General features: G+C 37.4%; 1 protein-coding gene and 1 long non-coding RNA gene across 2 annotated transcripts in view; one reads left to right on the top strand and one right to left on the bottom strand.

Annotated features, from left to right (window-relative positions):
* Positions 1-23,371, bottom strand: part of LOC125176034 (uncharacterized) — a 175,207-nt gene that overhangs the window by 134,322 nt on the left and 17,514 nt on the right. The gene's annotated exons all lie outside the window — the stretch shown is intronic.
* LYVE1 (lymphatic vessel endothelial hyaluronan receptor 1) lies at positions 7,203-21,391 on the top strand. The gene is made up of 6 exons (XM_047876753.1): positions 7,203-7,597; positions 11,283-11,454; positions 11,563-11,702; positions 18,416-18,724; positions 19,361-19,439; positions 19,979-21,391. The coding sequence occupies exons 1-6, from the start codon at positions 7,513-7,515 to the stop codon at positions 20,163-20,165; spliced, it is 972 nt and encodes a 323-aa protein (XP_047732709.1). The 5' UTR covers positions 7,203-7,512; the 3' UTR covers positions 20,166-21,391.

Below are 23,371 nucleotides of genomic sequence, written 5' to 3'. Positions count from 1 at the left end.
GGTATGGGAAAAACCCAAAGAGTCATTGCTGCTTTGAAAATGGAATAAGTCAGATGAGAAGAAAAGCAGGCAGCTTCTTGAGCAAAGAATGGACCCCAGTTGACAGCAAGCAAGCAAATAGGGACCTCATTTCTACATCATCAAGGAAATGAATTCTGCCACCAACCTGAACGAGCATGAAAGTGGATTCTTCTCCAAGACCTCCAGGTAAGAGCACACCACAACCTACACCTTGATTTTAATCTTGTGAGACCCAGTGCAGAGAACCCAATTGAGCCCACCCAAACTTCTGACCTGTGGAACTATAAGATAGTATAAAAGTGTTGTTTTAAGTTGCTAAGTGTACAGTAATTTCTTACATGACAGTAGAAAATTAATATAGTGGCTTTTATACTGACTCTTCATTAGTATTCCAGGGTGAAGTCCTGTATCTCCCATTCTTTTCCTTTACACATGAGATTTTTTTTTGTATTATCTATTTAATAGTTACTACATTCCACTAACAAAAGTTCTGGAAAATTGAATTGAAATCCTTGGGGTGCTTAAGGCCAGAAAAAAAAAGAGCTTCACATTATTCTGGTTTTTATATTACAGAAGATATTGAAATCTTTGGAAAGACCTTAAAATTTAAAGATAGAATAGTTTAATGCAGTTAAGTGTCCAACTCTGGATCTCAGCTCAGGTCTTGACCTCAGGGTTGTGAGTTCAAGTTCCATGTTGGGCTCCACACTGGGTGTAAAACTTACTAAAAAAAAATGTTTCAGGTAAGCTTTTTTCTGTATTATTTTTTGCAAATTTTACTTCCAATGTAGTTAACATACTTTATATTAGTTTCAGGTGTACAATACAGTGGTTATTCAGTTCCATATTATTACTCAGGTGTTCATCAAGATAGTCCCCTTCACCTGTTTCACCCATCCCCCCCACTTATGTCCCCTCTGGTAACCATCTGTTTAATCTCTATAGTTAAAAGTCTTTTTCTTTTTGGTTTGTCTCTTTTGTGGGATCTACACCCTTGGTACAGTCTCCTTTTTACTCTCTGCAGATCCTGGGTTGATCTTTCTTTAATATATATCATTTTTTTTTCTTTTCCTACAGTCTGGTAAAATAGTAGGAAAGTTTTATTACTGTTCAATCCTCTCAGATTTTTGATAATGTTTTTTTCCCAATTCACGAACACATGGGATATTTTTTATTGAGGTCATCCAGATCCTGCTTGATCATTACATTTAGGGGGAAGAATCTAACATTTTTAGCTCATAGGTCACCAAACCCCAAGTGCCACAGGTGAACCTGATAGGGAAGACTGGGCATAATTCAGAAATCAAAGACTTTGAGCTAGATGTAATTCTGCATTGGTTCCCTTGAGAATAGTGATTATATTCTATGTGTGGGAGGCATAGCAAACCCTATATGAGGTAGATAAGAAGGGTAACTGCTATGTGTTCACCAGATCACTTTTCCATTTGTTCCTTGGCACACAGATAGATTATATTTTCCAGACTCCCTTGCACTTAGATGGGAAGATGGGACAGAGTTCTGGCCAATGGGAAGTGATACAACTACTTCCAGGCCTGGTCCCTAAAGTAATTTCCAGCACAATTCTCCACACTTTCTTCCTTTATTGCTGGCTCAACCAAGAAGATCTTGGGGGAGGGCTCTAAGGTAGTAAGTAGGTAATAGTAGAGCTACAACATCTCTGAATAACTGTGTGTACAAAATCTCCTCAACACAGTCTCCACCACTACCACCACCACCACTATCAGCCATTGGATTATGACATAAGACAAATGAACTTTTAATTTCTAAGGCACAGAGATTGGGGGTTAGTTATAGCAGTTAGACTACACTGACTAATTTATTTGCTTATCTACATATTTTAGAAAACAACTAATCCATATAATATCAGGTACCATAGAATTATATTGCTATGTAACTTTTAAGTTCAGATAATTCAACTCTCTTATTTGATAGATGATAAAACTGAGGCCCAGAGAAGTTTAAGTCAATTGCTCAAACTCACACAGAAAATCAGTGTAAGAACTTAAGGCAAAATTTAGATATTACCCCTCAGTCTAGTACTCTGGGTTGTACTGTATTTCCATCTTTCATGCAATATTTCAAAATTTCTACTCTATTTGAACTTTTATTTGCATGTATCAGATTAAATATAACTTGCACTCTTATATGCCATATCTAGGGAATAAGAAAATGGGTTGGTTTGAATGCCACATTGGCCCAAATGGATCTAACAGATATATTCAGAATATTCCATTCTAAAAGAGCAGAATACACATTATTTTCAGGTGTACATAGAACATTTTCCAGAATGGACTACATGTTAGGCCACAAAATGAGTCTCAACAAATTCAAAATGATTGAAGTCATACCGTGCATCTTTTCCAACCACAATGATATCAAACTAGAAATCAACCACAAGAACAAATCTGGAAAGAACACAAATACATGGAGGTTAAATAACATACTATTAAATAATGGTCAACTAAAAAATCAAAGAGGAAATAAAAAAATACATGGAGACAAATGAAAATGGTCTAAAATCTTTGGGATGCAGCAAGTGTGGTTCTAAGAGGGAAGTTTATAGCAATACAGACCTACTTCAAGAAGCAAGAAAAATCTCAAACAGCCTAACCTTACACCTAAGGAGCTAGAAAAAAGAACAAACAAAACCAAAACCAGTATAAGGAAGGAAATAATAAAGATTAGAGAAGAAATAAATGAAATAGGGACTAAAAAACAAAAACAACAACAACAAAAAAATAGAACAGATCAATGAAACCAGGATGTGGTTCTCTGAAAAGATCAACAAAATTAATCAGTAGCCAGAGTCATCAAAAGAGAAAGAGAACTCAAAAAAAAAAAAAAAAGCAGAAATTAGAGAAATAACAATCAACACCTCGGAAATACAGAAGATTATAAGAGAATATTATGAAAAATTATATGCCAATTAATTGGACAAACTAGAAGAAATGGATAAATTCCTAGAAACATATAACCTACCAAAACTGAGGCAGGAAGACATAGAAAATTTGAACAGATCAAATACCAGCACTGAAATTGAATTAGTAATCAAAAAACTCCCAACAAACAGAAGTCCAAGACTAGATGGCTTTAAGGGAAAATTCTACCAAACATTTTAAGTGGAGTTAATATCTGTTCTTCTACAACTACTCAAAAATATAGGAGAGGAAGAAAACCTTCCAAATTCATTCCATGAGACCAGCATTACCCTGATACCAAAACCACACACATACAAAAGAGAACTGCAGGCCAATATCTCTGATGAACATAAATGCAAAAATCCTTAACAAAATATTAGCAAACCAAATCCAACAATACAGTAACAAAACCATTCACCACCATCAGGTAGGATTTATTCCCAGGATGCAAGGTGGCTCAACATTTGCAAATGAATCAATGTGATACAACACATCAACAAAAGAAAGGATACAAGCCATATAATGATTTCAGTAGACGCAAAAAAAAAGCATTTGACAAAGTACAACATCCATCCCTGATAAAAACCCTCAACAAAGTAGGTTTAGAGGGAACGTACCTCAACATAATAAAGGCCATTAATGAAAACCCACAGCTAACATCATACTCAATGGTGAAAAACTGAAAGCTTTCCCCCCAAGATCAGGAACAAGATGAGGATGTCCTCTCTCACCACTTTTATTCAACACAGTACTGGAAATCCTAACCACAGCAATCAGAAAACAAGAAATAAAAGTCATCCAAATCAGGAAGGAAAAAGTAAACCTTTCACTATTTGCAGATGACATACTATATATAGAAAACCCTAAAGACTCCACCAAAAAACTACCAGAACTAATAAATGAATTCACTAAAGTTGCAGGATACAACAGATAGAAATTTGTTACATTTCCATACACTAATAGTGAAGCGGCAGAAAGAGAAATTAAGAAAACAGTACCATTTACAATTGCACCAAAAATAATAAAACACCTAGGAATAAGAATAACCAAGGAAGTGAAAGAATTGTAGTTTGAAAATCATAAAATATTGATGAAGGAAATTGAGGATAACACAAAGAAATAGAAAGACATTCCATGTTCATGGACTGACAGAACAAATATTGTTAAAATGTCCATACTACCTAAAGCAATCTACAGATTTAATGCAACCCCTATCAAAACACCAACAGCATTTCTCATAGAACTAGAACAAATAATCCTTAAATTTGTATAGAACCCCAAAAGACCCCCAATAGCCAAAGCAATCTTGAAAAAGAAGAACAAAACTGGAAGTATCACTACCCATATCCTACAAAGCTGTAGTAATCAAAACAGTATAGTACTGGCACAAAAAGAGACACTTAGATCAGTAGAACAGAACAGAGAATCCAGAAATAAACCCACAATTATATGGTCAATTAATCTATGACAAAGGAGGCAAGAATGTGCAAAGGGGAAAAAGACAGTCTTCAATAAATGGTGTTGGGAAAGTAGACAGCTACATGCTAAAGAATGAAAATGGACCACTCTGTTACATGCTAAAGAATGAAAATGGACCACTTTCTTACACTATATGCAAAAATAAACTCAAAATGGATTAAAGACCTAAATATGAGACCTGAAATGATAAAAATCCTGGAAGAGAACACAGGTAATAATTTCTTTGACATTGGCAGTAGACATTTTTCTAGATATGTCTCCTGAAGCAAAAGCAAAAATAAACTATCAGGACTACATCAAAATGAAAAGCTTCTACACAGCAAAGGAAACAATTAACAAAACTAAAAAGGCAACCTACCAAATGGAAGAAGATATTTACAAATGACAGATCTAATAAAGGATTAGTATCCAAAATATATAAAGAACTGATACAACTTAACACCAAAAGGACTAATAGAACTTAACACCAAAAAACCCCAAATAATCCAATTTAAAAATAGAAGACATGAACAGAAATTTCTCCAAAGAAGACATGCAGATGGCCAATAGACACATGAAAAGATGCTAAACATCACTCATTATCAGGGAAATGCAAATCAAAACTACAATGAGATATCACTACACAACTGTCAGAATGGCTAAACTCAAAAACACAAGAAACAGGTGTTGGTGAAGATGGGGAGAAAAAAAATCCTCACATACTGTTAGGGGGAACACAAAGTGGTACAGCCACTATGGAAGACAGTATGGAGGCTCTTCAAAAAATTAAAAATTTTAGAACTACCCTAAAATCCAGTAATTGCACTACTGACTATTTACCCAAAGACTATAAAAACACTAATTCAAAAGGATATATGGATCCCTATGTTTATTGCAGCATTATTTACAATAGCCAAATTATGGAAGCAGCCTGTGTCCATCAATAGATGAATGGATAAAGAGGAGGTGGGTGAAATAGGTGATGGAGATTAAGAGTACACTTATCATTATGAGCACTGAGTAATGTATGGAAGTGTTGAATCAGTATATTGTACACCTGAAACTAATACAATATTGTACATTATACTGGAATTTAAAAAACAAATTTAAAAAAAAGAAAATGGGTCTGGATATTGTTTCCTACTCTCCTTTGCAATTTGATTGCTATTCTCTTCATTTTCATTTAACTTTTCAAATTTCCCTTCTAATTCTACAAATTTTTCTTTGTGGATTCTCCTTGATTATAGCATGAGCTGTTATTTTAGAAAAGGACAGTACTGCTGGTTCTTTTTCCATATCCTAAACACTGTTCCTCAAAACAATAAAGAGAAATTAACTGGCAATATTTTCTTTATAGCTCTCCAGTTTAGCTTTTCACTCCTGTCAACTAACTTTTCAGAAACCTGCCTTGAGTGAGAGGCCTAGAACTGAAGATTGAGCATACTCACATTTAGCGAGAGAGGCAACAAGTTCCCATCAATCATTCTCAATCACATTCCCATAGTGGCTTAACTTCTCTCAATATAGATATCCAAAAAAGTAAGATTGTTTCCTCTTTCAGAAACTCATTCTTAAGCACCAGCACCATCATGCAGACTCCCTTTATCTAATAACTCCCCTTCTAGAAGTTTGTTTCCAAAATTTAGGTCATTCTTTTCTTATATTTCTCCCATCCAAATCCTTGCATTCTACAGCTTGTTTTTCCCTTCCTGTCTTCTTTCCTTCTTTCTTTTTGAAATACTTTAGAAAAATGCTTGAAGGCTACCTCTCCTTTGGGCATGGTGCTAGGTTTTAAGGATAATGATGAAAAAGACCTGATTCCTTCCTCCTTGTCTATCTAGTTCCGTGGTGATAGAGTCACATATGTTTCCAAGTTAACTATACCTTGGGACTTGTGCTCACCCAAGTAATGAGGTGTACAGATATTTAAATATTAGAGATATTTAAGGGCTATCCCCTGGTCTCTTACAAGTCACCTATGTGCAGAACAGATTCTCCTTTCATTGCTGGTATTTTCTGTATGGATATCTAATTTTATGACCAATACCATTTGTAAGAAAATAAATCATTATCCAAAAACTCCTGTAAATGACATTCATTTTGAAGAAAACTCATAAACCATTGCTCAAGGCATTATTCACAAGTCAGAATTCCATAATTCCCATGGAAGACAAACCATTGAATATCCATCTGGGAAAACAGAGTGCAGTCTACTTATACACAGTACATATAAACCTCACATTCATCAAGCAAGAAAGGGGAACTCTAAATTGAATTTTGGTCTACCAGAATAAAAGAGAAGCTATTAAAGAGAGAGTTATTATATAAAGGACGCTTGTGGTAATTACTATTATAACCTCAAAAATCCTTTTGTAAAGTGAAAAATGACTAAAATTTTGTGAATTGTCCCCCAGTTGTGTTTTCTAAATATGAATTGTGTGTGTCTTATTTCTTTGAAGAAAGAATCACTTGCCATAGTGTATGAGAAAAGATAGGCATATACACCCTGTTCTCAGCATTTAAGTGTGCATTTGCTTTCATGAGCTTCTGCACCATCCCCTGCCCCACAACTGCCGCCTTCACAAAGATAAGCAGCTGGAGAAAAAAAAAAAACCACTGACTGTGGGAGGAAAAGAAGCACAATCCATGCTCAATCTCCTTTAGAGACAGACATTCCTAAGAGTATATAAATGAATGGGCTCCACAGGTAATAACAATGAACCATGTCAGAACTGAGCTGGTTGGGGAGGTAGGGGATGGCAGGGAATATGGGAATTGGGGAAACCTCTAGCAGTTTATGCTGTGCTATCTGTCTTCCTCATTTGTGTGTTTTCTGAGTCAGCATTAGCTAAATTTTCCAGAAAGCAATCCACAAAGTACAGCCTGGGCATTTAAGGGACGTCACTCATTTCCCCCAGTGACCTTGACAAGTCAGAAGCCTGAAAGCAGGGAAATCCGGATGTCTCAGTTATGAAATGAAGCAGTGGGGCTCCAATATATTTCCAGAAGACTCCATCTAGCCTGGTGATTGCCTGCTTCTATTACTACCAGTGACCACCCAGGGTGCTTCTCTGGCTCATAAGGGATTTGCATAATGGCCAAGTGCTTCAGCCTGATGTTGCTTCTTGCCTCCATCTGGACCACAAAGCTCCTGGTCCATGGCTCTCTCCGTGTAGAAGGTAGGTTTCTTACCAGATTTCCAACCTGAGGCAAAGCAAGATCTTGCAAACTGTCCTAAGCCTACCAAATTCTTAACTATGGATTGCTGGGAGTAGGGGACCCTCAATATCCACAGATCTAGTTCATAGTGTTGCTCTGCCAGAAATGTTTTTACCATATTGTTGACTTCACCAGAATGATTCACATTTACCTTTATGTTATTTTGACTTTTATTTTTGGTTATCGAATCTTTTTAATGAGAATATTTTGAAACAAAATATTGAGGAGAGATCATTTGTTTTTAAAAGTATGTCATTGAAGAAATAAACCATGATTGTAATGAATTTTAAGCAAGCACTAAAAGCTGGGAAAAATGGCCAACTTTCACTAAATATTGACCTGTTTTATATTTTTGGAAGTGTCAATATAATTATTTTAATTTCAATTTTGCTGTATTACAATTGAATGCATATGTTTTTAATATGAAATAAATAGCAAATTAACTGAAAAAATGTGAAAATATAGGTTTGAAAATTAGTCATTATCTCCCTACCAAAAAGGAATGGCTTTAAGGGATTTCCAGGCTTTTGAGATGCCTAAGTGGTAACCTCACTCTGCAATGTAGGCAAAAAAATTGTAACCACAAATCACTTATTATAGCTCCAGGCAAATGAAAATTTGAGCACTTTAAAAAGAAAGTTGTGTGTTCCTATGCTGGAATAGGCTCTGTGATATAAAGTATGTAGGAATCAGATATCCTGAGTTGATTCATATATTGTTATATTTATTATGAGAGCCTAGAGTAATATTTTTTTTTCAAAATTCCAAAATTGTTATTCTCAAATAAGTTTGGTCCTCTTTGAAATTCCCCTGGGAGACTTTTCCCCACAATGCTGCCATGACTCAAATATTTTGGAAATTGTTCTTTAACAATAATTCCATTGCACTCTGGACTATCTTTAATGATGGCAAAAATTTCCTAAGGAAATTAAATTATATATATCATATTTTATATTATATATAACTTTTATGTATGTAATATATGAAATTTCATTTAATCTTCTCATGAAGGGGCACCTAGGTGGCTCAGTTGGTTGAGCGTCTGACTTTTGATTTTGGCTCCGGTCATGATCTTACGTTTTTTGAGATCTTCATGGGCTGTAGGGAACTTGTTTGGGATTCTCTCTCTCTCTCTCTCTCTCTCTCTCTCTCTCTCTGCTCCTCCCCACTCTTGTGCTCTCACTTTCTCTCTCAAAATTAATAAATCAACTTAAAAAAAATCTTCTCAAGTAGACATTTTATAGATGAAACAGCAGGCTCAAATGAAGCCAAGTGACTTCCTAATGCCGTATAGATGGTAAAAAAAAGCTTGGGTTTGAATTCAACTCTATCTGATCCAAACATACAGTATTTCTACTATGCCTGCTGTTTCCTAAAAATTCTTAAGGAAGAGGTTAGTGGAGTAGCCCTTGGATTCCAACTCCCTACTTTTGTCTTTAAAAAAACTAGGAAAGCATAGAAACGACTAATATTTGTTGACTATCTCTTATGGACCTAGTCCCTGCTAGGCACAAGTTATCTAACTTAATTCTGACAAAAATTTTGTGAAGAAGATAGAACCAACCATTTTAATCTTACAAATGACAACAATAACTTGCCAGAGTCCCAGAGCCTATTAATAACAGGTGAATAATCAAAGCTAGGTCCATTGTCCAGAATAGGTCCTTCATTACTCTAAATAATAACTTTTAAGGTAAAAATGAGTTATGATGGAAGAGTAGCAATACCACTTTATAGTGTAATTAAAAAACCTTCTCTGCAGGTATTCCTAAAGAAACAGCCATGAGATTTGAACAATAGCAAGCTCATGGGCTAAGCCAAATTCCAGGACAAATGGTGTGTTTGGAGAGTTTAGCTCTAATTGTAGAGTGTGTGTGTGTGTGTGTGTGTGTGTGTGTGTGTGTGTTCATTTTCTCCTCCATAACACAGTGGGAAGCAAAATAGTCGGGTTTTAGAGTTTGTGGGGTTTCTGCACCCAATCTGTCCTATATCCATGCTTATATCCTTGAGTTTGGGAAAGTTACTTAATCTCCCTGAGCCTCAACTTTCTATTAAAGGAGACAGGGTTTGGCACAGAGTAGCATAAACAGATGATAGATGTTAGAATTAGTATTAGTATTTTTTAAAGTTTATTTATTTATTTTGAAAGAGAGAGAGCAGGGGAGGGGCAGAGAGAGAGAGGGAGAGAAAGAGAATCCCAAGCAGGCTCCACACTGTCAGTGCCATCCAGGTATCCCTAGTATTAATATCAGTATTTCTATAGGTATTAGTATTAGTACATATAGTCATAAGAGGCTGTTTTGTCATTAACACTCATGTTGGGGTGTTGACTCTCTGGTTTCTCATCATGAGGGCAACGTCTGGAAGCAAATAAGGCCATCCACAAATATTGTGTATCATATACATATTACCTCTTCTAGCTTCTTGCTCCAGAGCATAGCAAGGCCACATGGAGGACTTAGAAATGCTCCTTCTATGTTTTCAAGAAACGTATTTAAAATACCAACCTAGAAAGTGATCAAAGCATTTGACTGGGTATCCAACACACAGATCTGTGTACAAGCAACCTCTTGGAAGATTGCAATGCCCTCTTATGGATTTTTGTGGACAAAGCCCAATAGGAATAATGCACCTAAATGCAATACAATTTTGCAATTTTATACAGGTCTATAAATCCCAGATCCAAGAAGGTGATCTAAAGAACTTTTGGATTCATGAATTTTTTTGTAAAATATATTCACAACATATCTATTCAACTGCCTTCCCTTCCCTTGAGAGATCAGTCATTAGAGAACTAAAACCAAAAAGCTTTGAAGATAACATAATGATGTTACTTATGATTTACTGAGCACCTACTTTGTGACAGGCACTATGCTAAGCATTTTTATTTGAATTAATTCATTCAACTGTCACTACCCTATACAATAGATACTGTTACTCTCTCAATTTTATGAATAAGAAAACTGAGGCTCAAAAAGATTAAATCACTAGCCTAAGATATCAGAGCTAGCAAGTGACATAGGCCAGACTCTAAAACTCAACTTTATTTAGTTTCTCTGTCATGCCAGGTTTACTGCCTGATTTCTTGAGGAACTTCTGAGTAAGCCTGCCCCCCAATGGTCAGAGAACACCTGGGACTGAGAAAGCTCACATTGTGTTATACCAAGTGCAACATTTTTCAGCCCATCTCAGAAATACTGGTGTTCCCAAGCCATATTGGTTTGGTGTATTGTTAGCTATTCTATTAACCAGAGCCCTGAATTCTATTTTTCTCAAAATCTCAGACCTTTCATTTTATAGACTCTAAAAAGGTTTGCAGCAACTGTTCACCTAGACTCAACCCAAGGGACTGGTGGCGAAAGTCTCTATGTAAAGAACAAGTCTCTATGTAAAAAACCCCTTAATGTAGTGGTGTAGGATAGACTCAAATATGATGAGAGGTACAGCTGGGACCAGAGCAAATACCCACCCTAACCCAGCAGGATTTCCTTGTGGGAAATGTCTGGCCTGTTATAGTTAACCGCCAATCCCAGCCACAAGGACCTCACTGCTCTAACAAGACAATAATACTTTGCGAGGAAAAATAGCTTACAGGCTGGGAACAAAGATAGTGGCAAATTGAGGACCTCTGTGATTCCTTTGCAGAACTTTCCATCTCAGCACCATGCAGAATTGTAGGGGTCACCCTTGTGAACAAAAAGACAACCCAGCAGCTGAATTTCACAGAAGCCCAGGAGGCCTGTAGGCTGATGGGACTAACTTTGGCCAGCAAAGACCAGATTGAAGCAGCATGGAGGTCTGGCTTTGAGACTTGCAGGTGAGAAACAACTGTATTCACAATACTGCTGGACCTCTTCCAGCTCTGTGTTCTTGTTCAGCAGTAGAGATAAATGTATCCATTCAACTAATGTGTATTCTGTTATAGCTATGGATGGGTTGCAGATAAGTTTCTGGTCATCCCTCGGATTCTCCCGAACCCCAAGTGTGGGAAGAATGGGATGGGTGTCCTGGTTTGGAGAAATTCACTCAGCAAAAAGTTCTTGGCCTACTGCTACAACTCATCTGGTGAGTCATATCTGTAGCCTCTCCATGTTTTCTCTAGCTCTATGACCTGTCTGAGTAGCCCTGAGTAGCAGCAGAAGGAATCTTGGTGATGGTCATTTAATACTCCCAATACTGCCTCTATGTAGGACCAGGCCAGAGTTGGTCATGTGCCCCTCAGAGGAAAAAGTTAGGGAAAATATGACTAAATGGCAACATAGGAAGAGGGCAACCCAGGAGGTTCCACTACCCACATTCCTCCATCTTATAAGATAAATAAGAAGAAGGTAAGGAAATATTCACTATAGACAAAGCAATGTATCGAGTTATCATACTGAACCTTGACAATCTCTTTATAAGGTATACTTTTTCACTCCCATTTTGCAGAGGAGAAAATTTAACCCAAAAGACATAAGTATATTTGTCTACGTTCTCACTTACAACAAAGATTTTAACACAGGTCTAACTCTGAAAGCATGCTCTTTACCTTACCCTACACTCCTTTAAAGGAGAGGAAATTCAGATGCTACATTTTTTCTTTTTTTTTAAGTAGGCTTCACCCCCCCAATGGATCCCAGTGCAGGGCTTGAACTCATGACCCTGAGATCAAGACCTGAGCTGGATCAAGAGTCAAATGCTTAACTAACTGAGTCACCCAGGGGCCTCACTACACTTGACATTTTTAAGAATAAGATCATTTTATGAAGGAAGGAGTTGAAGTTAGGAAATAGAATTGGTTTGCTCATGGTCACACAGTCATCCTATTAACTTTGCTTGGAGACCACATCCACCTATCCCAAGTGCTCTACCTAAGGAACTTCCCAGGAAGTTTTTCTTTCACTAAATACTTATTCTCTGCTGATTTATTACACTTCACACATACTCATAAATCTGACCTTCTAAAGGTCAGACAGCTGAGTGGTCGTATACAAGGGCAGATTCCAAAGTCATTCTCTAAGATCCAAGAGATAAGTGTGCACCAGCAACATTATGTTGCCCAAAGGCAACATAGGATCCAAGCAGTTCTCTGAATCAGGAGGCTTTGACCTAGAAAGAGCCCTGAAAGACGCTTTGTCCTCTTCCCTCATTTCATGGATGAAATGATAGCTCAGAATGAAGGTTTGGCTTGTTCTGTTGGTGGCAGAGTCAAAAGTGGAATAAAGCTTTTTTTGTTTGTTTCACCATCCTCCCTCTCTCTTCTGCCTCTTACGCCTACCGCTTTTGGTTGGGGAATTGGTGGTTCACAAACCTGTTTATCTCATAGCCAGCCCATGCCTGTCAAGTGACCTAGCCTTTCAACTTCCTGGCCTTCCTCCCAGCTGTCAGTGTGATGATATGATACCCAGCCCTCTGGACTTCACAAAATGGAGTCAGAGGAAGAGGACTTGGATTTGTGTATTTCCTCCTGGTTTCATTTAACTCATACTTCCAACCCCTATATTTCCTATATGCTTAAAGTTAGATCTAAAGGCTTGATTAGACTCTTGTTCAACATTTTGAGAATAATATTTCATAGATGATATTGTGCACTTTAAATCACATCCCAACTTAATGTCAATATGTCCCACTATTAATATGCTAACTTTGGTCATTTGAATAATATGGTGACTGCCAGACCTCTCTAAAGGAACTCATAAAGATATGCTTTTCCCCTTGCAATGAGTAAGTAACCCATAATGTGATATTTTGGCACCATGCATATATTCTGACCCCAACTATCTAGTACCTAGAGTTTAAGCAGCCATTGGTTATTCTTACTGGAATCAGTTATTATATGTGGGGTTACAAAATGGTGATGTTTCTAATCTTCCTTTTACATTTATTAACTGGAATTCTTTGATGCAGAAGAATCTCTCTCTTCTCCAACCCCGCCCCCCACACACATTTCTTCCCCCCCTCTTATACTACTATGAATACATTATATTTTACTTATTCTGTGTGTTCAATATGTTGTAATCAATTTTACAATTATTATTCTTTTATTCTTTTTGATGCTCAAATTGTCCCAAATTTGGTGAGTAGGAGCCCCTTCTAGTTGACTTTTGTGTTCTTTATTCCATTAATATTTGAGTAATTCCTTGCTTTCTGACATAATAGCATGTCCCACACTCACGTTGTACTTTCTCTGCCCCTGATATGGAACCAGCCATTTATTTCTCTAAGAAGCCATGTTCTTTTTAATGGAGAATGTTAATTTGAAAACAAGATCTGGATGCAAGTAGTTTTCATTACTACTGAAGTTTTCACTGCTTCTTCAGTATTTTTAGTGGATAGCTCTATGCATATATAGTTCTCTCTCTCTCTCTCTCTCTCTCTCTCTCTCTCTCTCTATATATATATATATATATATATATGCAGAGCTACCCACTAAAAATACAGACTTATATCTAAACATTATGAATTTGGGGGCACCTGGGTGGCTCAGTCAGTTAAGTATCTGACTTCAGCTCAGGTCATGATCTGGTGGTTCATGAGTTAGAGCCCTGAGTTGGGCTCTGTGCTGACAGCCCAGAGCCTGGAGCCTGCTTCTGATTCTGTGTCTCCCTTTCTCTCTGCCCCTCCCCCACTCATGCTCTGTCTCTCTTTGTCTCTCAAAAATGAATAAATTTAAAAAAATTTTAATAAAAAATAAAAATTATGAATTTGTATTGATATTTCCAGCTCAAATATAACAGGTCAAGCTTTTTCTTAGTTTACTTTGTTTTACACTTATATTTTTCTCTTACACAGAAAATCACAGTTCCCAATAAATAATATTACTATACTTTCTCATCCTATGATAGTTTCAAAATTATAAAACCAACATTATTAGGAATAATGAACCCATTGAGTGAAATTTGAGATTTCTTTGCATTTCTTTTAGTCCCCAGAATATAGCTCTCTAAGGGTGTACTGTCAATGAAGTATGTGCAAAAGGGACTTGAAAAATTCACAACTCTGTGTAGTTATACTATCAATTTGAAATAAATTAGGTTCATCTGCTTTTGTTTGCCATCTTTGTGAGGATCAGAGATAATCTAACCTTTATCCAAATGCTAATCCTAAACATATGTCATTTGTTTTTATAACTTTCTTTTTTATGGTTATCTTGTGAGGTCTATCAGAGTAACTTAAACCTGACCCTACACTTTATCCTAATTGTCTTTTTTATTGCTATCTTTGTGAGCTTTGGGGGACCAGATCAAGGTGCTTTGAATGCTCTGCATGCACCATCTGTTTCATGCTGTTCCCTCCACCACAATGCCCATCTTCCTATTTAGTTAACTGCTACTCTTTATTCAATTCTCGAGTGCCATCATCTTCAAGAAGCCTTCCCATACCCTTTACTCCTATCTTTCCTCTTGGACTCCAACTACACTCTGTGTTTAACATCAGTACACTTGGCACATTCTAAAGAAATCATATTCATAGTTTGAGGTATGTCCTCAACCCAGTAGGAATTATGGGACCAGACTGCTGTTGCTCCCTCACACTGTGGCCCTGTTGGCTATATTTAATGAACAGAGAGGCAAAGAAAAGTAATTGTTAGATAGATCCTGTCTATCATGCTCATACATTATGACAGGCCCTACACATTTATTATCTCATTAACCCTCAGTAAAATGACAGAAGGGTATCGTTTCTATTTTCCAGGAGAAATAACTGATGTTTAGAGTATATTTTACTATGATCCTAGTCAATAAGGGAAAGAGCCAGGATTTAAATCTTGAGCCACTACTCCCATGTAGCACCTTCCATGGTGATGACTACACATCAATAATATACCAGGCCCCGGTTGGGTTCTGGGCATCAATATTTTTTAAAAGCTCCCCAGATGATTCTAACCTATAGCCAGGGTTCAAAAAATCACTTTTCCCTAGGAGATCTCTAAAATATAACTTTTAGGATTCCAGATACTTCTGGATTCCCCTATTTCTTTGCAATTGCAATAATCTCCTTCCTTATTCCTGGATTGTACTCTCTCCCCATTGCATTTCATCCTCCACACACCTCCATTGATAATTATGTTACTCCTCTGCTCCGTAGCCCTTGGTGACTTCCTATTTGAGAATATGATGTAAACTATGAAGCCTTTTATGCATTAAAGTGAGCATGTATGAGAACTCCTGTATATCAGTTGGGAGGTTTGTGGACCCAGTTGAAAATTCCATTTCCTACAAAATACATTCCAAATGCTTTAACAAGGCAATTACGAATCTCAATACTCTGGCTCTAGTCAATCTACCCAGTTTCATCTCCTGCTTGCAGTCTTTCATGCTACCAATCATATATACACTCTACTCTCCAGCCACCCTGGACTCCTTATCATTTTTCTGTAACTACATTTTCAAACTTCTGGATTCTTGGATCATGCTATTCCTATTGACTGGAATATTCTATTCCTTCCTGCATACTAGATGAGCTTCTGCTGTGTTCCAAACATACTGGCCTTTTATTCATCAAACGTACTGAGTTCATTCAGCTTTGGGCTCTTGAACTTCCTGTTCTCTTTTCTTGGAATGATTTTGCCCTAGATTTTCAATGACTGGCTACTTTTTATCATTTAGGCCTCAGCTTAAGTATCACTTCAATTTCTCCTATCATCCTATTCAAGGTATCTTCTTGGGATGCCTGGTGGCTCAGTTGATTAAGCATCTGACTTCGGCTCAGGTCATCATCTCATGGTTTGTGAGTTCAATCCCCACGTCAGGATCTGTGCTGACAGCTCAGAGCCTAGAGCTTGCTTTGGATTCTGTGTCTCCTGCTCTCACTGCCCCTCCTCCTCCCTAGCTCATGCTCTGTCTCTCTCTCTCTCTCTCTCTCTCTCTCTCTCAAAAATAAACATTAAAAAAGATTTTTTTTTAATAGTTAAAAGCAAAGAGGGAGGGAGGCAAACCATAAAAGACTCTTAAATACAGAGAACAAACTGAGGGTTAATTGGGGGGGAGCGGGGGGAGAGGGAAAAATGGGTGACGGGCATTGAGGAGGGCACTTGTTGGGATGAGCAATGGGTATTGTATGTAAGTGATGAATCACGGGAATCTGCCCCCAAAACCAAGAGCACACTGTACACACTGTATGTTAGCCAATGTGACAATAAATTATATTAAAATTAAAAAAAAATTTTTTTAATTCAAAGTATCTATCTCCCATCCCCCACCCCTACCAGTTTAATCCTTATTCTCTTTAATTTTATTCTTAACATTTATCATACTCTGAAATTTCTGGCTTTTAAAAAAAATCTTATCCTTCCATTAGCATATACGGCCCTTAAAAGTAAGAACTCTGTTTTCTTTGTATCATGACCTTGACACCTAGAACAGTGTTTTGCACAGAGTTGGAACTCAATAAATATTTGTTGAACAAACACATTAATCCTCCATACCTTGCTCAAATGCCATCTCCTCTGTGAATCTCTTTATCAAAATACTTCTGTCCTGGAAACTGGAACTAGACCTAATTGTATCTGTATTTTCAGTTCCCAACATATAATGTGCTCATATGTTTTTTCTCTGATATTGAAAATTTTTCATTTTTTGAAGAAAAACTTAGCATGTGCTCAAGAATGAGAAATGTAACTAAAAGTTCAAGGCAGAGGTCAAGGATGATGTGTGTTTCAATAGAGATATTTTATAAGTATAATAAATAGTATAAAATTCTGACTGAATGTGTGTGTAGTCAAAATGTTTTATCAATAGTATCAATGACCTTGATTGGTAATTTATGGTATTTTTCAAAAATGAATGAAATAACTTTTTCTTCCTAGCTAACATTCCAGCTGATGGTACCCACTGCCAGAAATAAGTAGGAATTTGAAATAGATGCAAACTCATATTATATCTATTATATTATACTATATATTATAATATGTCATATTATAATATATCATATGGCTCTGCCATTTACTAGGTATGTGACTTTGGGCAAGTTATTTAATTTCACTGAACTTCAGTTTCCTCCTATAAAATGAGAGTGTAATAAAATTGCTAAATAAAGTGATAGGAAACAGATAAACCTATATCCAGCCCCTGCTCCCTCCTTAAAATTTTTTTTATTTTGAAGAGCATAGAGAAAGCTGGTTTTAGATCTTTGTCCTGAAGTGGTGTCATCTGTATATATTCAGTCTCCCCAGCTACTCCTTCCATCCTGTCACTTTTCTTTCCTTTCTTTATTCATCAAATATCTATTGAGCATGTATTATGTGCTAGGCACAGGGAATGATAAGACAGGGGTCCTGCTTCAAAGGAGCTCAGTCTAGTGTAGAGCAGTGCAATGAGAACCTTGACAAGGGAAGTATAAGGAGGTACAAAAACATATGCCTCGGAACCCAATCTAGTCATCAAGTCTGCCTAATAAAGAGATGTTCAATCTGAGACTTGAAGAGTAAGTAATAGCTAAGTAAAGAGGGGACAAAGAGTCTTACAGGTGAAGAAAGCATCATGGTCAAGGCTTGGATATGAGAGAAAGCACATCAAAGAAACTGAAGAAATCTGAGTAGGCAAGAGGAAGGAGAGACACACTGGTCAGATAAGGCTAGCCATGTCAGCAGGAGACAGATCACAAAGGGCCTTATGGGCCACTGAGTAGAGGCAGTCACTGAAGGATTCTAAGGAAGTGATATGATTAGATTTGCACTTTTCTAAGACCATTCTGGCTGCAGTATAAGGGGACTGGAAAGGAGTAAGACTAGAGGCAGGAAGAACATTAGGAGGTGTTACAATACTTACTTGTTACTTTATTTTTCCCTCCCCCAACAGATACTCGGATTAACTCATGCTCTCCAGAAATTATCACCACCAAAGATCCCATATTCAACACTCATGAGGCAACATACACAACAGAAATGATCACCAGTGACAGTGCATACTCGGCTTCATCTACTGTTGCACCTTACTCTACTACACCTACTCTTGCTCCTACTTCTGCTTTGGCCTCCACTTCTCGACGGAAAAGAAAGTTGATTTGTGTAACAGAAGCTTTTGTGGAAACTAGCACCATATCTACAGAAACAGAATCTTACATTGAAAATAAAGCAGCATTCAAGAATGAAGTTGTTGGGTTTGGAGGTAAAAGCTTTCTGTGTTTGCAGTATATTTGTGTGTGTTTGTGTGTTTATGTATAACAGAAAATACATAAAAAACTAGGCTATCTCCAGATTGGCCATACAAGTAAAACCTTAATGCAAACTCAACTTTCATAAAGTCATAGAACTTGAGGGCTCTAAAGAACCTTAATGATTAAACTAAAAATCATAGTATATGAGTATAAAATAGCTTCACTTTTAAAACTCAAAGACTTTAAAAATAAGACACTATTAATATATCAGAGTTTAATATATATATATATATTTATATATATGCCTTTAAATGCCTATGATTAGAAAGTTTGTCTTCCTATTTAAAAGGAAGGGTTTACACCTAACTAGCTCCAAACCTATCATCCCACAGCCACAGAGAGGAAATGGACTCCATGATATTGCAATTTATAGAATAGAGCTTGAGAGGCAAGGCCTGGGATTCTATAGGAAAAGAAGCAAAGAAGCAGATGTGGGCCCAACATTCTAAGTAGCCCCGTTGTGGTCACAGAGAAGGCTTTTATCCTGCATTATCTGTTGTCTTCATGCGTGTAAAGAATCATTAGAAGAGCAGCACACAACACTGTGTAAGCAAAGGACCCACAGACGATGTCTCTGTTTCCTCCAGGTGTCCCCACGGCTCTGCTAGTGCTTGCGCTCCTCTTCTTTGCTGCTGCAGCTGGTCTTGCAGTTTGCTACATCAAAAGGTGGGGTAGTTGGCACATTGTTAGTCTTGTAATGTTTGTCACATTCCTATCTTGTGTTTTTTTTCCAGGGTTGTTGTTAGCATTTCGTCAGTCAAAACAGACAGTAGACTTCTCACATCGTAAATTTTCTCCCTCTTCTCACCTCTCCTCCCTAACACCCAATCTTTCCTACTATTTCAGCACATGCATGTCACCCAGCCTTTAGAAACAGGTCAATGGGTGTCCCTTTGAAAATCAAGAGATAAAAAGAAAAGACTGAAATCTACGGGGGAAGTATATGCTTGATTTTGATTCGGAATTCTCTGTTGTTGGTGGGAGGGTTGTGAGGTCAGCCTTAAGTGTGGCCTGCAAATTTACTGTCTCATCTAAATGAATTCACTAAGGTAGGGATGCAAGGTATTTGAGAATGCACATGTTAGCATCTGACATAAAGGTACCAGCATACTGTGCTAATATGTGCCAACACAGACAAAGTGTTATCTATTGTCACATGTGTTACATAGAAGTGTCTCACTTTAATTTTATGTTTATGCCTATAGGTATGTGAAGACCTTCCCTTTTACAAACAAGAATCAGCAGAAGGAAATGATTGAAACCAAAGTAGTAAAGGAAGAGAAAGTTGATGATAGCAATCCTAATGGAGAATCAAAAAAAGCTGATAAAAATTCAGAAGAGCCCAAGAGTCTGCCCAAAACTACAGTGCGATGCCTGGAGGCTGAAGTTTAGAAGAGAAAGAAATGAGAGGACACACCTGAGGCTGATTTCTTTCCTGATTCATATCCTGGCCCTAGATGGGGAAACTTAAAGGGCCAAAGAACCAAACAAGAAAGTCCACCCTTGGTTCCTAAATGGAATCAACTCAGGGCTACTTTTGGATTATGGAGTTCACCAAACGGAATTCCCTTCTTACTGCAATCCTTTCTGGATCCTCCTACCTCCAAAGCTTCCCACAGCCTTCCTAGCCTGGCTATGTCCTAATAATATCTCTGTGGGAGAAAGGAGATTTACAAACCACAAGAACCTAAAACAGCTAATCAGAACGCATTTATAAAGAGGCTTCTCAGCTGGATGACAAGAGGTGCGTTGAGAACCAAGAGATTGTTGAGACCAAGCTTTTCTCTATTGATTCCACAGGCCAGATCCTTTCTTCAGCTCTGAAAAAGTAACATGCATCACCTGGCATGCCCTTCTGAGCCAGGCAAGAACAAAAGAAGGAAGGAAAAGTTCAGCAACTGAAGGTCATGGACATTCCCATGACTTGAGACCTGATCTCTGTAAAGCCAAAATAAGTAGAGAAAAAGAATGAGGCCAAGGATGTTGCCAGCATATTGTCAGCAGGGACTATAAGTACAAACAGGGTCAAAGTAGTCATCTCTGAATAATCTGAGTTGGAATCACTTTTTAGAACACACTTTCTTTTCTCTCTCTCTCTCTTGCTGCTGCCATTTTTTCTAGAAGTACATAATTTTATAAAGGAACCCCCCCAATCTCTTACAATTTTTTATTTTTATCGGAGCTGTATCTGGGAAATTAGTACTGAAGAAAATTACTGTATTAAAAGGCAGTAGAATTTAACAAACATTTATTGAATTCCTACTATATGTCAGGTGCTGGGTAAGGTATTATATTCTATAATAGAATATTATTTATCAAAAACTTACAAACAATAAAATGTATGAAGCTAATTTTTTCAGTTTTGATATCCTTAGCTTATCTACTTGCAAAACTAATTTTTTGCTAAGACTAATCCATTCACTATTTTCTCTAATATGGCAGCCACTATAACCTTAATTTATTATTAACATACCTAAAAAGTACATTATTACCTCTATACACCAAAGCACATTTTGAAAGCGTCATTAACAAATGTATTGCCAGTTCTTTTATCAGCAAGAAGGGCTCAAGAGGTGCAGAAATATTTGTGTCAAAAAAAAATAAAAGCATTTAGAAAATTTTGTTGCTCCCTTATTTACATAGATGCGTTATAATTTTCATGGAAAACTGAAGTAATCTGTTTTTTGCAAAAGTAAGAGGGACAACTTTGGTTGTTGAAAAACAAATATTTGTAAACCCAGCGGTACATACATCACCATGTGGGGTTATGCTTGCTTCAGGGGATCTTATTTTAAGTTGGTCAAGTACTCACCCATAAAACAGTCCTTTACTTAGGATACATTACAATCCATTTCAGAATTCACAGAGAGCTGAAGATTCAGGATTGTTCCCCTGTCCTGTTTTTCTAGCTTTCTCTCTCCCTCTCTCTGGTCTTCCCTTTTGGACTAGTATCTTCTTTCCCTTACCAGTGACTGCACAGCTAGCTAGCTCCATGGTCCTTTCAGCTCAGAGACCATAAACTGCTGGCACAGTCTTTGGTAGTTGGCCCAGAGTGTTATCTTAAATTTTGGGTTAATTGCCAGGAATTAAAACTTGAGGGGTGCCTGGCTAGCTCAATCAGTAGAGTATGTGACTCTTGATCCAGGAGTTGTGAGTTTGAGCCCCATGTTGGGTGTAGAGATTACCTAAAAATAAAATCCTTAAAGAAATCAAGTGTTTTCACATATTTATATTTCTGGGTTCCCTTGAAAAGGGAAGATCTGGGGGCACCTGGATGGCTCAGTTGGTTGAACGTCTGACTTCGGCTCAGGTCATGATCTCGCAGTCTGGTCCCTGAGTTTGAGCCCTGCGTTAGGCTCTGTGCTGACAGCTCAGAGCCTGGAGCCTGCTTCAGATTTTGTGTCTCCCTCTCTCTCTGCTCCTCCCCAACTCACGCTCTGTCTCTCTCTCTCTCTCAAAAATGAATACACGTTTTAAAAAACGTTTTTAAAAAGAAAAATGGGAAGATCTGGAAATCAAGAACCCATATTCCTACACAACAATAACTATCTCAGACTGAGTAGTGGCTGTTCCCTTTAAAAGGTCTCTGCTTAACAGAAGACCATGGGGGAGGGGAAGGGGAAAAAAAAAGTTAGAGAGGGAGGGAGCCAAACCATAAGAGACTCTTAAAAAATGAGAATAAACTGAGGGCTGATGGGGGTGGGAGGGAGGGGTAAGTAGGTGATGGGCACTGAGGAGGGTACCTGTTGGGATGAGCACTGGGTGTTGTATAGAAACCAATCTGACAATAAATTTCATATTAAAATTCATTCATTCATTAAAAAAAAGGTCTCTTCTTGCTTCACGCCACCACAGTGTTCACTGTCTATTGCATTTTCATGCCAAAATAAAGGTGCCATGTCCTATGGATCTTGTAATACTATTGCCGTTTCTTTCACACTCAGCCCATTTCACTCATTTACAATCTTCCAGGTGCTGAGGTCTATGAGTTTGAAATTCTGGTTTGTCAGTCCTTGAGTTTTATTAGCCTCATCTAGTTCTCAAGTAGTGAAGAAGAAACAGCAAAAAAGAGCCTAAGTAATGGTCTTCCTTTTGTGTGTTAGCTGAAAAATAATCAGATCTTCCACACTAGATCTCTCATCTTGAAGGCATCTACTATATATTAAGACACTATCATCTATTAATTTAGACAGGTGTGTGTCCTCCTCAGGAGGAAGGGGGAAGGAGAAAAACCCCACCCATCCACATATGATCACTAGATAGCCCAGATGCCAACTGCAAACATATTGATGAAATAGGTAACGTTCATCGTTAAGGAAGAAAGGAAAGGAAGGAAGGGAGGGAGAGAGGAAAGGAGTAACACTGAGTACCTACTAAGTGGCAGTCATTTTCACATGTCCTATTTAATCACTGTTTTCTCTGAGAAGAATTATTACTGTCATTTTTTATTAGAAAATTTGATTTTTAGAGGAGTTAAATCACTTTTCTATGGTCACACGTCTACTTATGTGCTAAAGGTAGGAATCAATCCCATGTCAGAATGACTGCAGAGCCCATGTTCTTTTCCCTACACCACCAGACTCCTTTTGCAAATGACA

This window comes from Prionailurus viverrinus, chromosome D1 (genome assembly GCF_022837055.1).
Source record: "Prionailurus viverrinus isolate Anna chromosome D1, UM_Priviv_1.0, whole genome shotgun sequence".
In the NCBI taxonomy this organism is placed as follows: domain Eukaryota; kingdom Metazoa; phylum Chordata; class Mammalia; order Carnivora; family Felidae; genus Prionailurus; species Prionailurus viverrinus.
Note: the sequence above shows the minus strand (reverse complement) of the source record. Positions and strands in the feature narration are given on the sequence as shown.